Source organism: Papaver somniferum, chromosome 5 (genome assembly GCF_003573695.1).
Source record: "Papaver somniferum cultivar HN1 chromosome 5, ASM357369v1, whole genome shotgun sequence".
NCBI lineage: Eukaryota > Viridiplantae > Streptophyta > Magnoliopsida > Ranunculales > Papaveraceae > Papaver > Papaver somniferum.
The window spans coordinates 57,483,374-57,498,421 of NC_039362.1; the positions used below are offsets into that span (position 1 = coordinate 57,483,374).

The following is a 15,048-nucleotide window of genomic DNA, read 5'->3' on the forward strand; positions in this document are numbered from 1 at the left end:
CCTCGGGGGACCGGATGAACAATGAACGCTCGGAAGCCTTTCTCTTCAAGAGGATTTTTGAAGATTCAGCCCTCGGAACACCACTTCGTATTCTTCCCTTTAAAAAAGTGTAGGAGGGGGCGGCAGATGATGCTCGGGCACTACAGAACGTAGAGGAGGAACATCAAAAGCGACAGCACGGTCGGTGCTGCGTACTCCTAACATCATCACGAGGACGAGACGCGCGATCGAAGACTTTCGAGCCCAGAAGGATTTGTCGAAGGAATCTCTTCCCTAGAAGATGAGGCCTTCGCCCAGAAGAAACTCGACTTCTACGAACATCATCTTGAGACTCTCTACGCGGAGGAGATCTCGATAGACCAGAACCAGGAGTCTGATAAGGAAGCCGCGGACGGTCAGACATGGCTGCGAAAAGATTAATCATAAACAAGTCAAAACAAACTCAAGGACATTACCAACAATCAAAAAACCACATAAATAGCAATCCACACACGATAACGCAGAAACCCTAAAATTAGCATACATGCTCGAAATTCCATAAAATCCCTACCCTGAAAACTCATCAATACAAGCAAAACATGGCCTCCTTGATTTAAGACGAAGAACAGGGGCAAACTAGCATGCAAGCATTAAAAGAAGTTCTTCATCACAAACAAGGAACAACAGTAGCAGAAATTTACAAATCAACATAGCGTAAAACATGGAAACAAAGAAAAGAAAAACTTACCAGCAAAAACAGCAGCAGAGCAGAAGAACAAATCAGAAATAAAGAGGAGGCAAGCGTGATTAATGCTAAGGTGGAGAGAATTTAAGGGCTGTTGAAGAATGAAGACTGACAGAGAATTTAAGGGCTGAAGAATGAAGACTGACAGAGAATTTAAGGGCTGAAGAACGAAGAATGAAAACGAGAGAATGTTTAGGAAGAATGAAATTAATTTTCTTTCTCTCCTTAATATACCCGAAAGAAAGAGAAGGAAATTAATGGAGGAATGGGAAACGTGCCCGTTACATGAGCAGTTAATGCACAAATAAAAGACGTGCCCAAGTATCTAGGAAAAGTTATTAGGAGAGATAGAAGAATATGCAACGACTGTTTTCTTCAATGCACCCATTAAACATTCAAGCCCGAAGAAAAGGGGCAAATTGTGTATACATATATCTCACCATCAGACACGTGTATATAAAAAGATACGTGGAAAGCATGCAGGCCAAGACATCAAAATACGATGCACTACGAAACACCAAATAAACCCCAAGGAGTTACTTTATCTCATCCCCAAAAGAAGCTAAGATCAACGGTGGAGAGAAAGTTAGCTGACACGGACGTGACAGGGGCAGAAGACACTTGTCTGACACGAGCAGGCATCTCAACTACCCTCATTAAACACTCTGAGCAGTATACGTGTCGATCAACCTGGGACGAGCGAGGATGTCTCTGCGTGATCAAGTGGCAAACGCAGACCTCTGCGTGATGGACACAAGACACTAGAAGATAAGGTTCCAACGGCCTTCAGAGATGGGTCCCACACTCTAACCCTATAAATACCCCTCTCCACCAAGAGGAAGGGGATCGGAAAAATCAGGAAGGGAAGGAGAGAGAGATTTCGAGTGTAAGTTAATCCTTTAGAAGAGAAAATACATGTAAGCCCAAAAGTCATTCGACTACTCTTGTAACCGTGAAGAACATAGTGAAACAACAAACCCCGTGGACGTAGGCCTTAGTGCTGAACCACGTAAACCTCGGTCTTGTTTATATTTCAGCACTTTATATTTGCCTAACCCCATGGATCTTTACTTGTATGTATTGTTTCCTTTGTTTTACCTATATCCCGTGCGCAAACGCCCCACATGGAGTTGTTAGATGAGGCTGTGATAAACCCGAAAGCTTTGAGCCAAGAAATCAACACTAAGATATCATCACCACAAATCACTCTAGATTACGATGATTGGTTGTGAGCATTCGGATGCCTTCGTGATTTGACTGTTCACACGAAAAGAACACGAGTTAACATATTCAACAAATTCCGGCCACTGAACTTTAATACACAACGAAATGGTCAATGGAATGTTACCCATTTTTAAGTGATATAACCAAAAATAAATTCATTAGAATAACAAAAATCAAAGAAGAATATAATTGCTTATAGATATATCATGCCAAAATAAAAGTTGCTAAAAGAGGAAAAAAATAATATACGAGGTGGAAAAAATAGGCAACCAAATTTTATTTATGTTAATTAGGTGAAATTTATGAGCTAATCAGTCGACATAATCTTTTTTATTTCCATTAAGATGAGGAAATTGGGAATTAGTTACGGGATAAAGGGATCGGAATATCGGATAAATGGCAGAGACTCAGTTATGCGCGGACCGAGTATTGCGTGGTCTAGCGAGACTGAATAGGTTTTAGGCTGCTAGCCTTCATGGTATAAATAAGAAGAGTGCAATATATTAACCCTAGTTTACTCTCATCACAAACAAAAAGGAAACAGTATCCTCCCCCCACAAATATTTTTTTTTCTCATTTGGGTTCCTTTCAATTTTTCCCATTTCTTTTTTCTCTGTGCAAATTTTTTTTAGGGACTCCCAATACAAAATTAAAATGGCGGGTTCAGATTTTCGATCCACTGATAAGGCGTGGTACACCGTGAAAAAACTGGAACTAGACGAGGATAAGCACACGCTTACTGTCAGATTCGTAGGCTTTAGTGATACAGAAGTATTCAGTGTGAAAACTTTCAAGACGGCTGGTGAATTAGATTGGTTTTCAAAGAGGTTTCGTCCGGCATGTCTCCAGTTACAGGACGAGGAGTGTAAACGTGTGAAACCTGGATTGGAGGTATGCACGCTACTTAAAATAGGCAAAACTCAAAAGTTTTACAATGGTGTTCTCAAATCTGTGAGTTCCCTTCCCTCTGATTTTCTCCGTATGTATTTTTTTCTTCTTTATATACAAAGAATAATTTTGTTTAAATTTGGTTGAATGCTATTTTGATATTGTTACATGGCGTTATTAACAGGTACACCCTAAACCTCACAAACATGTAAAAGGAGAAGACACTTGTTTTTGTATATTTGAGGTCGTATGGTCAGAAGGTCCAAGGCAATCTCGTGCTGATAAGATGGGAATCGAAGCAGTGTGCAAACGTCAACAAGGATCTGCATTGTTTGATCACTCCCTCAGAAGTTTCTTGGAGATGTCACAAGCGCATCTTGAGTCGTAAATGATAACAGTGCTAGTCAACAAAGTAGTGGTACTGAAATAATAAATGGATTTGTAGTTTGAGTTTTTTTTTTTTTTTGGGTACAATAATTGGATTCGCTAGTAGTTATACAATAAACTAAAATGTAGGTGCAAATTCTCCCAAAAATTAAAAGAATAGTTGCCAACAATCACTATGAGCACATATCATCTTTTTTTTCTATCTTCCAAGTAAATGCAAAAAGATCAGATCATGTGTTTATCCAATTTGGCGGAGGAAGTATGGTTGGCATTGCCTTGAGCATAAAGGGCATGCGCAAGTCACTAATATCATCTAAATGATTGTTAGCCAGAAATGGAGGATAACACAGTTCTTCAAATATCCTGGTTTGGATGTTGAACTCCCACATGTAGTTCATGCAACCGAGCAAAACGACATTACGGTTTGTTGGACTGAAGCTGGATTTTTTCAACGGAATACCTCTCCATTGCTGCACTTAACATCCGAGATTCTATTGCTGCAAAAATATCGTCCAAATTGATATCCATGTGCAACAATTGCCATCTGTTGTCTTCTTCAAGAACCCAAACACTCAAAGTTGTATGACTTGTTCTATTTCCAGCGTAGCAAACCAAGCCTTCTGAGTGAGTGGGTTACAAACATAATAACTGAGATTTAGTGTATGACAAAAAGCACGAGACCATTACTAGAACCTAAAAGGTACAATTTTTGGTTTAAATTTAGAAATCTAAAAGAAAACCCATGTAAATGCTTAGATATCACTACAAAACATAAGGGCTCTTGGGACGGTCAAAAAAACGTCCCAACAGGCAAAAGGCCGTCCCAAAAAGGTATTAGGAACGGTTTTGTTAGCGTCGCCCGATCCACCGTCACTAATACTTCTGGGGACGGTTTGGGTTCTAGGGACGGACTTATAAAACCGTCAGTAGTACTTTTTGGGACGGATGTAGGGATGTAAGGATGTAGGGACGGTTTCTTAATCCGTCCCAGATGTATTTCCAACCGTCATATAATGCCTATTAGTAACACCTAATAAGCGTTGCTAAAGTTCAAAAATAAAATAAAATTTCTTTTCAGTTTCTTTGGCTGGATGCCTTTCCCTTTACCCTGTTAAACAATCATTCAGACTGCATTTTATCCCAAAATAGATTCTCACTCATGAAATCAAGTTGTTTACAAAAAAGATTCAGTCATTTACACTACCAAGTCTCATACAAAAGAACAAAAAATTGAAAAACAACCAAAAGGTGATTTTCAGTCTGCACTGGAAGTGTCTATTTGAGTGCTTCTGCTCCAGAACGACCCTTATAGCTCCTGAAATTAACTAAACAAATTGTATCCTAAGCTATACTCAGTCATGCTTGTCATAAGAGAAAATGGAAATGAACAGTTTGAGCAGCTTCAACGGTAGAACTGGACTCACCTATTGAATAGTTGTATCTTGATGAACGAAAATAATTGAGTAATAGAGCTTGCAGATCAAAATGAAGGAACCTAAATTGAGGGATACCAAAGAAACAAAATATTAGTAAGGTTATATACTTCTGAAGTCACAAAAAATAGAAAATCTTTGACCAATTCACTCAAAAAAATGAGCTAGAACTGTTATTTGCCCGAAAAGATTAAGAAACCATATTCTTTGCATGATGCTCATAACAAAGAGAGAAGGAAAGAATAACACAAAATCTGCTAGAATAAGGTGTATACAGTATCATGTGAAGTAATAAAAGATAACTCACATGATTTTGCATCAGCGGGTCATTAACGAATCCAAGAATCTTATAGTACATTCTCAGTTGTTGTTATGTGACTTCTTGGAACCCTCCCAGAGACTTAGATGATTTCACAGCATTTCATCGCACAGCTTTTGGTGCCTGCCAGACAATTGGTCAATATGAGATTGACAAACTCGATGCCTGGTTATGTTTAGCTCTCTAAGATGGATACAAACTTAAAACAGATATTAGATAATCAATGTCACCTGGTTGCAAAGTTTAAGAAGTGTCCCTATCTCTTTCTTTGAAAGATCTCGAGTACAGCTGGATACCTGACTTCTTACCTTTGATTGTACCTTGGACAACTAAAGGTAATAAACAAACTCTTTTTGCATCTGAAATGCCCAACACGGATTAGAACCCTTCCTGCACCTTTCCGTGTCGCATATCCTGCAACAAACATAAGTCGTTGTAAAACGAAATCATCAATCTACTCAATACATCATCAAACAGTTACATTATTCTCAGTAAGGGAAACCGAAACAAAGCTCGACACATTAACAACGGCAACAATCAGTTCTGCAATGAAGAAACCAGTTTGTTTTGTTGACTTACTTAAATGCATAGTATCTTAACAGTCAACACTTCCCTAATAGATCTACATTTGTGTCACTTATTGAACCAAGGAAGGCAAGAAAACACCAGACAATTTGTTCTAGTAGCAATAATTGACAATACAAAAGCCTTAGCATACAAAGTGTACATAAAGCCTTAGCATCTGATAGATTGTTAACTATTTTATTATGCACATTTTTGATGCAGGAATACTCGTTGCCTCACAACAACTTACTAATCAGACTTTTATCAACTGTGCATAAGAGTAAACCAACTGTGCATAAGAGTAACAAATAAGACTTTTATCCACCATGTTCTGCATGTCCTATCAAGTTATCCAAAGAGGCAAATTTGCTTAAACAGCTTGTAAAGAAATGAACCATGTATACCTAAATAAAAGAACAAAAACCATTTATGCCATAACAGAGATTGAGTGGACAGAATTCATATAATTGCTTTTATTGCTAAACAGGACAGAATTCACAGGCACATACAACCAACAACAAGCATGAAACTTCCTCCTATCCAAAGAGCAGAAGCAGAAAAACAAAATAATGCAGGGAAATACTACCTTGTTCTTCAATTTGTGTTTTCTTCCGCATATGAGTTCTCCAATAGTTCTTTATCTCATTATCAGTTCTTCCAGGCATCTTACGAGCTATTTTCGACCATCTAAACACGAACATTATTACTACTTGTTTTTATGTTAAAAGGAAATGGAATATAAAAATAGACCCTCTTCTCTTACTTGTTTCCCCAGTGATGTTGAAGTTGGAGAATTATGCACTCTTCCTCTGCATTCATTTGATCGGTTCGCAACTAGTTCATCCATCTCAATCGGAAACTCTTAACAGTCCTCCTAAGTCCTGCAAGAAATCCAAAAACATGGTTCAATCCTTATTACTTAAGTCTGTACGTACCGGACTTCTTTTTTTCTTGTCTATTATTGAAACCTCCAACCTTCAGTTCTGGAGGCTCGAAAATAACTTGAATCCATTTTTCATCCAATACATTCAGTGCACATGTATCACGTAATATGTAAAGAGAATTTTAAAGACCAATCTCATAATGAGCATAAGATAAATTTTATTTTTAACGCAAGCAGGAGCTTCAACTACTTGAATCATCTGTTTTGTTTAAAAAAAAACGCCCTAATGCACCGCGGTAGCCACCTCTAGGAGATGTAGGCACGGAACAATAAAGCACATCCCACTCTGAAAACCAAATTTGGTATGCGCCATATATTAACAACCCAACCAGTAATCCAACGAAACATCAAATGCATATAAACTAAGTTCAACGATGAATGCAAAATGGTAGTGAGTATGGACTTACCTCCAAATATAAGTGGGTATTTAACAGGCTCATAAACACGGTACTTTTGTAATTTCTGAGCCACTTCAGCTACATCTTTATGCCCTTCTTTTAGTTAGTGAAACTCCTCGATCAGTTCCAATCACCTAATTAAACAATGTTCTATTATTGCTATTATTGTTGAACAAGACAGAATTCACAGGCACATGCCGCACATACAACCAACAACAAGCAGGAAACTTCCTATCCAAAGAGCAGAAGCAGAACAAAGCTAAATAATTCATGCATTTAACAATTAATGTAAAGCAGCAAGTCTAAAAATGGCATAGGAAAAAACACAGTGCATTCCCAACATGGCTTGACTCATATATGCTAAAAGGGGAAACCAAAGCTTGTGTTAGTAGTCAGATGACACTACATGTTAATTAATTCTAAGAGAAACATGTTTCTCTTGTGTTAGTAGTCAGACAGTAATTCCTAATTCATCACACTCAAAACTAAAATCACAATACTAATAATTCAATCAACTAAACAATCAATAATAATGAGATCAGATAGATACACATTATAATAGAGAGAATTCGATCGGTAACCCAAATCGGCAAAAGATATAATTAATCTGTAGGTTAACAAAATTGATCGAGAGAAGTTTGGAAATGGAGAGAGGCTTACTTGATTTAATTTTGAATCCAAAAACGTCAAAGACAAAATCGAGCAAATTAATCAAACAGCAAACCTGAAAAATTCAAAGGGAATCAACAAATATACTGCGATTTTACCAAAAGCAACCTTAAATTCTTCGTTTCAAACATCAAACCAGAAAAAATTCACGAAGCTGAGAAAGAGATTCTTACCCTAAGTTTCCATGATTCGATTTCTTAGTGGAGATGGAGAAGAAAGTGAAGATTTCACAGAGATGGTATCGATTCCTGAGGATTTCGTGAAGATGGATGATGGCTGTCTTCAGCTGCGACTTCGTGGAAATTTAATTTTAGGGTTTTCAGGAAAAAATAAAAACAGAAAAATGTTTCTGATAGGGAGAAGAATAAGAAGAAACTGAAAACTATTTCTCTATACTCTGGGGCGTAAAATAATTAAATTACCAACGGTATAATCTATTTAATTGGGACGGCTGTGACTAGGGGTGCACATATCCTACCCTTACCCGCCAATCCTACCCTACCCGCCAGTTTTTTAACCGTATCCTACCCTATCCGCTATTTGGCGGGTAGAGTGACGGGTAAACATTATTTCATCCGCCAGTTAGCGGGTAGGGTGACGGATATAATCCGAAATTATCCTACCCTACCCGCTGGTAAGGTGTTTGCTTGCTCACATCGATCATTATATCAAACTTTCATTTAAGATCTTCAGTATTAGGATTTGTGGTGGTGACAACAGCTAAGTTGTTGAAATTACAACTCCCTCTCTGTTGATTTGCAGTCTGGTAAAACCTGTTAAATGCATACGAAGCATTGCTGGCTGCGTCCAAATCATCACAAGACGACCCGTAACTAAGGCTGGTACAATCAGCGTGAGTGCAGGCGTATGTCACGCTCTCTACGAAGATGGGATCGGAAGTGCTTGCTTGTGGCAACATTACACACCATTGTTTTTCCAAATACTTGACCCCCTTTGCCGGGACTAGCTTTCTATTATCACCCAACTGTAACGAGTATTTCAAAGTTCCGTCGTAGTTGAACATCCCCCAGTGTCTCTCAAAATTCCCTGGGTCTATGCTCTTTGCATCTTCGTCAATCAGTCCGAATACGTATGTCTCCGGCGCGCTCTTCCTTTTCGGCGTACCTGATTCATCGAAAATACACATTATATCAAACACCTTACCAACAATAATCTTCTCCATAGTTTCACATCTTTAGCATTAGGTTCAGGCACCTTAATCTCTACATCATCTGGCTCTTTATCGTTTCCAGGTTCAATAACCTTCGAAATTCGTAAAAGAAAAAAAAAACGGTTATACCCGCCACCCTACCCTACCCGACCCGCCAGAGAATGGGTTGGGTAGGATCTTACCCGTTTAATGGCGGGTAGGATGGCGGGTAAAATTTTTCTCAACCGCCAGTAAACGGGTAGGGTGGCGGTATAGGCCATATCCTACCCACCCTACCCGTTGTGCAGCCCTAGCTGTGACGAATTCGTCCCTACTAGTGGACCAATAGTGACGGTCAGACATGAATCGTCCCTACTAAAGAAACAATTGGGATGGTTTATGCCACACCGTCCCAAATACACATCACTAGGGACGGCTAGAGTGGGTTCTCCCAACAACTACCTATTAGGGACGTTTTTTTTGGAAGTGGCCGTCCCTAGAAGCCTTCTTTTTTATAATGTATGTATTGAGAATGTAAATCTGGATATGCAATTCTAAACATCGGTTTCCAAGTACTGTTATCTTCTTGATCATCGTTGGAAACATCGATACTTTGTGCCCATAGGAGAGATTTATTTGTGTTGCTGAACTGAACCCATTTTTGAATGAAATTAGGGCTAGAGAGGATGGAAAACCAAACCTTTGAAACACATCTGTGCTTAAAGATGGAGTTTATAGGAAGATAAATAAAGATCAAAGTCAAGATGTCCTCTGTTATATACTGAGATGAGTGAGTATCTTCTTACCTTAGAGGAGGACGCACAACCAGGAGAAGCCACTATCGCCATCTCTGTGCTTGAATTGAGATATCAGTATAAACTTGTTTTATTTCTTTTTTAGTGGAAAAGGCAATTTGAAATTTGAATAATCAAGCGAATCTTTCGAATCAAGTAGGCTGTCTAGAGTTTAGTTGCTGACAAAAATCCAACACAGAGATTGACTTGCTAGGTGTCTCACTTATGGCTTTTAGATTCGAATAGACAAACACACAGTATGATCAAAAACTGTTTAACTATTAATGTGCGTGCATTTTTTTTTTTTTTTTTTGAAGCATATAATTTACTAAGAGAACTTAGTTTACAGTACCCACTGAGTCTGAAAATAAGATTTGAGAAATAAATGATGGGATTGCCTGCTCCCATTTTTTGGTTGATGAGTTTCCTGATTGACTTTCATTTGACGCGTGATTGGCTAATCCGTCTGCTGCCTGGTTTCCCTTTCTGTAGTTGTGTTGGATGGTTGCTTGCGGGATCTGTTGGATTCTCATTTTTATTTCTTCAATCATTCCTGCTATGTGCCAAGGTGGAGGGGTAGATGAGGTGATGAAACGCAATAGGTTCTCTGAGTCGATTTCAAATATAACTTTTGGCCATAGTCTTTCTGCTGCTGTTCGTGTAGCCAAGAGCAGATGTGTTAATTGTAACGACGTATACTTTTTTCGTTTTTTTTAAGGCTAAATATTAGGAAGAACGCATTGATTTTTAGGAAAATAACATATTGACACGTACGATACATATATCTTGCCATAAAAATGTTATATGAGGTTAATTTAGATTGAAAAAAAAATATTTGCGTTAATTGGTTGAAATCTTATTTCGAATTTGGTTACGGGATCGGATAAATAGGAAGACCGAGGATTGGTATTCCGAACGTTATAGGTTTCTCCCCTTTCTGTTCCTTTTTCTCTGTATTTCTTCCCATTTCTTTTCCTTTCAATCTCAAAAAAAAAACTTCTAAGAACTTCTACAAAATAAGAATGACAGGTTTAGATTTCTGTTCAGTTGTTGATAATGCGTGGTACACAGTGCAAGAACTAGTATTAGATAAGGTTAAACATACCCTGACAATTAGATTCACGGACTTAGCTAGTGAAGAAGAAGAAGTGTTCAACGGCGAAAAGATCAAGACCGCGGAAGAATTAGACGGGTTTTTGAAGAGGTTTCGTCCTGCTTGTGTACAACTACAGGATGATGATTGTGGGCGTATGGGACCTGGATCGCAGGTGTGCGCGTTACTTAAAGGCAAACAAGATGAGAAGTTCTACAACGGTCTTATCTATATTGTGAGTCCACTCTTCGATTTGTGAATGAGTTGGTGACTGATCATTGCTTTATTTCCTACTTTTATCGCTGTTCTGATTCAGGGTCTTAAGGTTTAACTTCCCGCTGTTCAATAAATTTATAATAGCATGAGTTATTGAACATAGTGACTGATATTATTACATGGCGTTATCAACAGGTAGACCGTAAACCTCACAAACAAGATGATTGTTTTTGTAAATTTAAGGTCCTTTGGACAGACGGTCCAAAGGTTGGGAGTTTTGAAACGATGGGAATGGAAAGAGTCTGCAGACGTAAAAAGGGGTCTCCTTTATTTGATCCCGCCCTCAGAAGTTTTGTGAGATGTCACAAGCGCATCTTGATTCGTAAATGATAACAATGCTGGTCAGCAAAGTAATAATATTTTTAGACAATGTTTGAATTTGTTAGTAGTGATAATGGAACAATAAATGGATTCGTAGTTTGAGTTTTTATGTGTTTTGGTCAGCGGCAAGGTACATTAAATGGATTCGTAGATTTTTATAGGGAAAAATACGGTTTAGTCCAAAAATCAATCCAGAGATACAATTTAGTCCAGTCCGAGTCAACTAGGTACAGATTAGTCCAAAAATATGGAAAGTACACTAATAACCCTTATTATTATTATTTAGTCCAAATATTTTGCAATTTAGTCCACACTGACTCATGATGATGTCAGCACTTTTGAATAATATAAAAAATAATTTATCTTTTGAACCGCTCGTCCAAAATCGACAAAATTTACATATTTGGAAAGCATTTTCCGAGAGCTACAAAAAGAGTACCCATATGACTATATAATTTTCATTTTTAATTTTTTTTAATTTACATTGGTGTGTACAATTATGTACAACGCTGCAAAGATCCAAAAAATCCAGAATCCATGATAGCCAAACTGCACCCTAATCCACACAGACGGAGAAAAATACCAACGACGCCAAACTCCAGTTGGATAACATTCAGAGTTGCAGAGGTAAGTTTAGCAGATAACCTGCATCGAGGACAAACCAATGAACATAAGAAATTGCAGCTTGAAAAAAAGTGATTATCGTTTCACCAACATTCGCATAAGAAAACAAAGCAAGAAAACGATCAAAATAAAAAGTTACTCAGTTTATGGTCAGAGACACAATCCATGTGGGCATTACTACACAAACTTAATATGGCTTCGAAACATACCAGTACAGTGATTCATTGCACTTTACCAAAAAAGAGATTACTAAGATGCACAACAGATCAATCATACTCGCATCCAGACCTACTTTTTCATGATAAGTATATTGGTGCATCAATATATTCATCCCTGTGAAACATTCCTAAAACTGATCCTTCTTTTTCATTGAAAATACAATGGTGCACCAATGTGTACACCCCTGCAAAACATGCATAAAATCGATCATTCATATTCACACTCGGGCACACTTTTTCATGGGAATCATACAGGTGCACCAATGTGTACACCCATGCAAAATATGCAGAAAAACGATCATTCATAACCACTCAGAAACCTACTTTTACATGAGAATTACAGAGGTTCACCAATACGTACACCGCTTCAAAACATGCATAAAGCTAATCATTCACAACCCCACACAAACCTATTTTTTAATGGGAGTTACTTCCCACAGGTGCACCAATATGTACACCGTTGTAAAACAAGGGATACGTACTTTTTCATAAGATTTACACATGTGCACCAATATGTACACCCCTGTAAAACATGCACAACACCAATCATTCATATTAACAAATAACAATCAACAAGTGTACAACTATATACACATTAGCTATCTACATGTGTACAATTATGTACACATTAAGAATCAATATGTTATTGTACTTATCAAATTCAACTAAGAAAGACTAAAACACACAATCATGTTATCAGTTAGGACCAATATTATGGTAGGAATCATCAATGGAACCAAAGTATACAACTAGAACAAATACCTTGCACCGTGTTGCATCATCTTGGGCTGCAAGCATAGCAACATAAGTTGGGGACTCATCTTTATCATCTTTTACCTTCACTACACCTGCAATTGGGATAAATAAAAAGGTTGAGAACTTGAGATACTAACAACGGTATGATTTTTGTTATTTTTTCTAAATATAGGCAGTTTGCTTCTCAACATTTATATCGACCCCAAAACTATTTTGTAGGCAATGCTCTGATTTGCGGTTTATAATAAATACTAACCAATGTCTAGAAAATCTCAGAGGAAGAAAATCTATTACTATTACAAAATGTAGGGGCGAACCTGATCTGTAACTTCTATTAAGTCCATTTCTGGAAAAAAAAACAGAGACAAATGGACGAATGAAGCTACCCTTATTTATCCCAATTAATTAATACAAGCATACAATAACATGAGGTAATATATCTGCAAGAAGTCATAAAGATCGTTACGATACCCATTTCATCACGAGGAAGGCCAAGTTTTTCATATGTAAAACTAAAAACAGTCCACGTGGAATATACAAGAAATCATATAAGTGGTGTACAAGCATATACACCTCTTATAATAAGGACAAAAAAAGTGCACTTCTATGTACACCGCATATAGATGGTGTACATGAAAATACATTCATATTGTAGAAACTGCAAGCTTACTTAGCAGGTCTATTTTGATGGCTTACCTTGTTTCCCGTGGCTAGAGAGGAGACAAGATTAGTCTTGCGAAAACAAAAATGGGTTTGTGATGGTGACGGTGGATTAATAGTATGCACCAACTTGTATAGGTAAGCAAGTGGCGTTAAAAAGGTTAATGCAAGGCGTTAGAATCCTAAAAAAAAATAAACTCGGATAAAAGATCTATGGAATTTATGGAATCCCTGGACTACGTATCCTTGAGTGTTAAGTTAAAAATCATGGAGAAGTTAAGGCATGGCTTGAACTGAAACTACTGTATCAAAGCGGAAATGGTCACTATGGTCGTCCTACAGCTCTATACAAGTTAAAAAGAGGAGGCTCAATGTACGTACGTGTTTTCCGTTCTTATGTTTATTGAATCATATCGTTCTTATGTTTGGAAACAATAATTACATGTGATTTGGGCATTTAAATTTCATTCAAAGCCTCGTTATCATAGGCTTTCCCACTGTGTAACATCGACCCAGAAACTTGTATCGGTGTCATGTCTAGTATGGTTGGTATTGAAAAGTATAGAAAAGAAGGAGACTATATATGTTTGCATATATATTATTTGCTAAAACTGTATTCAACCAAGACAATACACTTCTTCAATAATGTGGAAGAAAATAAGCCCATAAATCAATTAGAGATGGCAAAAAAATCAAGCAATAAAGTGCAGAACAAGAACCTCATGTATGAGCTTCTTCGTAATTTCCTTGTCACTGCTAGGAGAAACCTCATTTTCTACATACAATCAACAAAATTCACATTTTCAGCAGTTCACTAATCAAAAAACAAAATTCCACCCAAATCCGGTTCGAACACTAACAAAATTGAAATCATAACAAAAGAACACAGAATTCCGAAAAGAATTAGAATTAGGTTACACATCGAAATTTCCTTCCAATTTTTATAAAATCCAGATCTATAAAGTGAAAATGAAAAATACAAAATCAAAATCAAAAGGCGTATAAAAAGTATGAGAATCAGAATAAACACCACCTTGAGATACAGATAGAAGTAACGTCGCTAGTTGATTCCTCGACACAGAAGGATCTTTCTGCAATTAAACAAAAATGTCACTCAGAATCTCAATTAAAAAATCACAAAAAAAAAATCTTCAAAGAATAACCGTTGTTGATGATGATTTATAGCTTCTTCTTGCTTGTTTTAAAATAAATCTCGTTTGATCAACTGTTTCTAGATCCCTAATTCGAGATCGCCTCTCTTCTTCCCTCTCTCTTTCTTTCTCTTCTCTCTTTCCGATCTGATTTTTCTCTCCTCCAAAACCAACATAATATAGTTCAGGGATATTTCGGGTAATAGAAAAAATCATATTTTTATGGATCGGTGTAAAAAGGATTGACTCGTCTAAGTTTTGGACTAGATTGTCCAGGCGGGGAGAATTTTGGACTAGACAGTATCAGGCCTGAAATGAGAGGACTAGACTGTCCAATGCCCACTAAATTTGGGACTAAATGTCAATTTCTATATTTTTATATAACTAGTGTCTTGCCCGTGTGTTGCACAGGGACAAGTTAATGTAGCTCGATAATTTCCCTAGATTGTTATTTGT

At 37.4% G+C, this 15,048-nt stretch overlaps 2 protein-coding genes and 1 long non-coding RNA gene across 3 annotated transcripts; 2 read left to right on the forward strand and 1 right to left on the reverse strand.

The window, feature by feature from the left end:
• The first annotated feature begins 2,602 nt into the window (after positions 1-2,602).
• On the forward strand, positions 2,603-3,243 carry LOC113279083. The gene is made up of 2 exons (XM_026527795.1): positions 2,603-2,899; positions 3,021-3,243. The coding sequence occupies exons 1-2, from the start codon at positions 2,603-2,605 to the stop codon at positions 3,222-3,224; spliced, it is 501 nt and encodes a 166-aa protein (XP_026383580.1). The 3' UTR covers positions 3,225-3,243.
• Positions 3,244-10,515: 7,272 nt separating this feature from the next.
• Positions 10,516-11,192, forward strand: LOC113279084. The gene is made up of 3 exons (XM_026527796.1): positions 10,516-10,821; positions 10,903-10,911; positions 10,998-11,192. Exons 1-3 carry the CDS (start codon positions 10,516-10,518, stop codon positions 11,190-11,192), a joined length of 510 nt encoding a protein of 169 aa, XP_026383581.1.
• A 519-nt stretch (positions 11,193-11,711) lies between these two features.
• Positions 11,712-14,580, reverse strand: LOC113278635. The gene is made up of 4 exons (XR_003325591.1): positions 14,475-14,580; positions 14,161-14,216; positions 12,788-12,873; positions 11,712-11,828 (listed from the first exon to the last, which is right to left on the reverse strand). It is a non-coding gene; the product is annotated as an uncharacterized LOC113278635 (long non-coding RNA).
• Between the last annotated feature and the right edge of the window lie 468 nt (positions 14,581-15,048).

What these genes read in the sequence shown, in the direction of transcription:
- LOC113279083 (XM_026527795.1), top strand. Translation starts at nt 2,603, where the DNA reads ATGGCGGGTTCAGATTTTCGATCCACTGATAAGGCGTGGTACACCGTG. An exon ending in ACAATGGTGTTCTCAAATCT is followed by an intron (nt 2,900 to 3,020) that starts GTGAGTTCCCTT and finishes CGTTATTAACAG; the next exon opens with GTACACCCTAAACCTCACAA.
- LOC113279084 (XM_026527796.1), top strand. Translation starts at nt 10,516, where the DNA reads ATGACAGGTTTAGATTTCTGTTCAGTTGTTGATAATGCGTGGTACACA.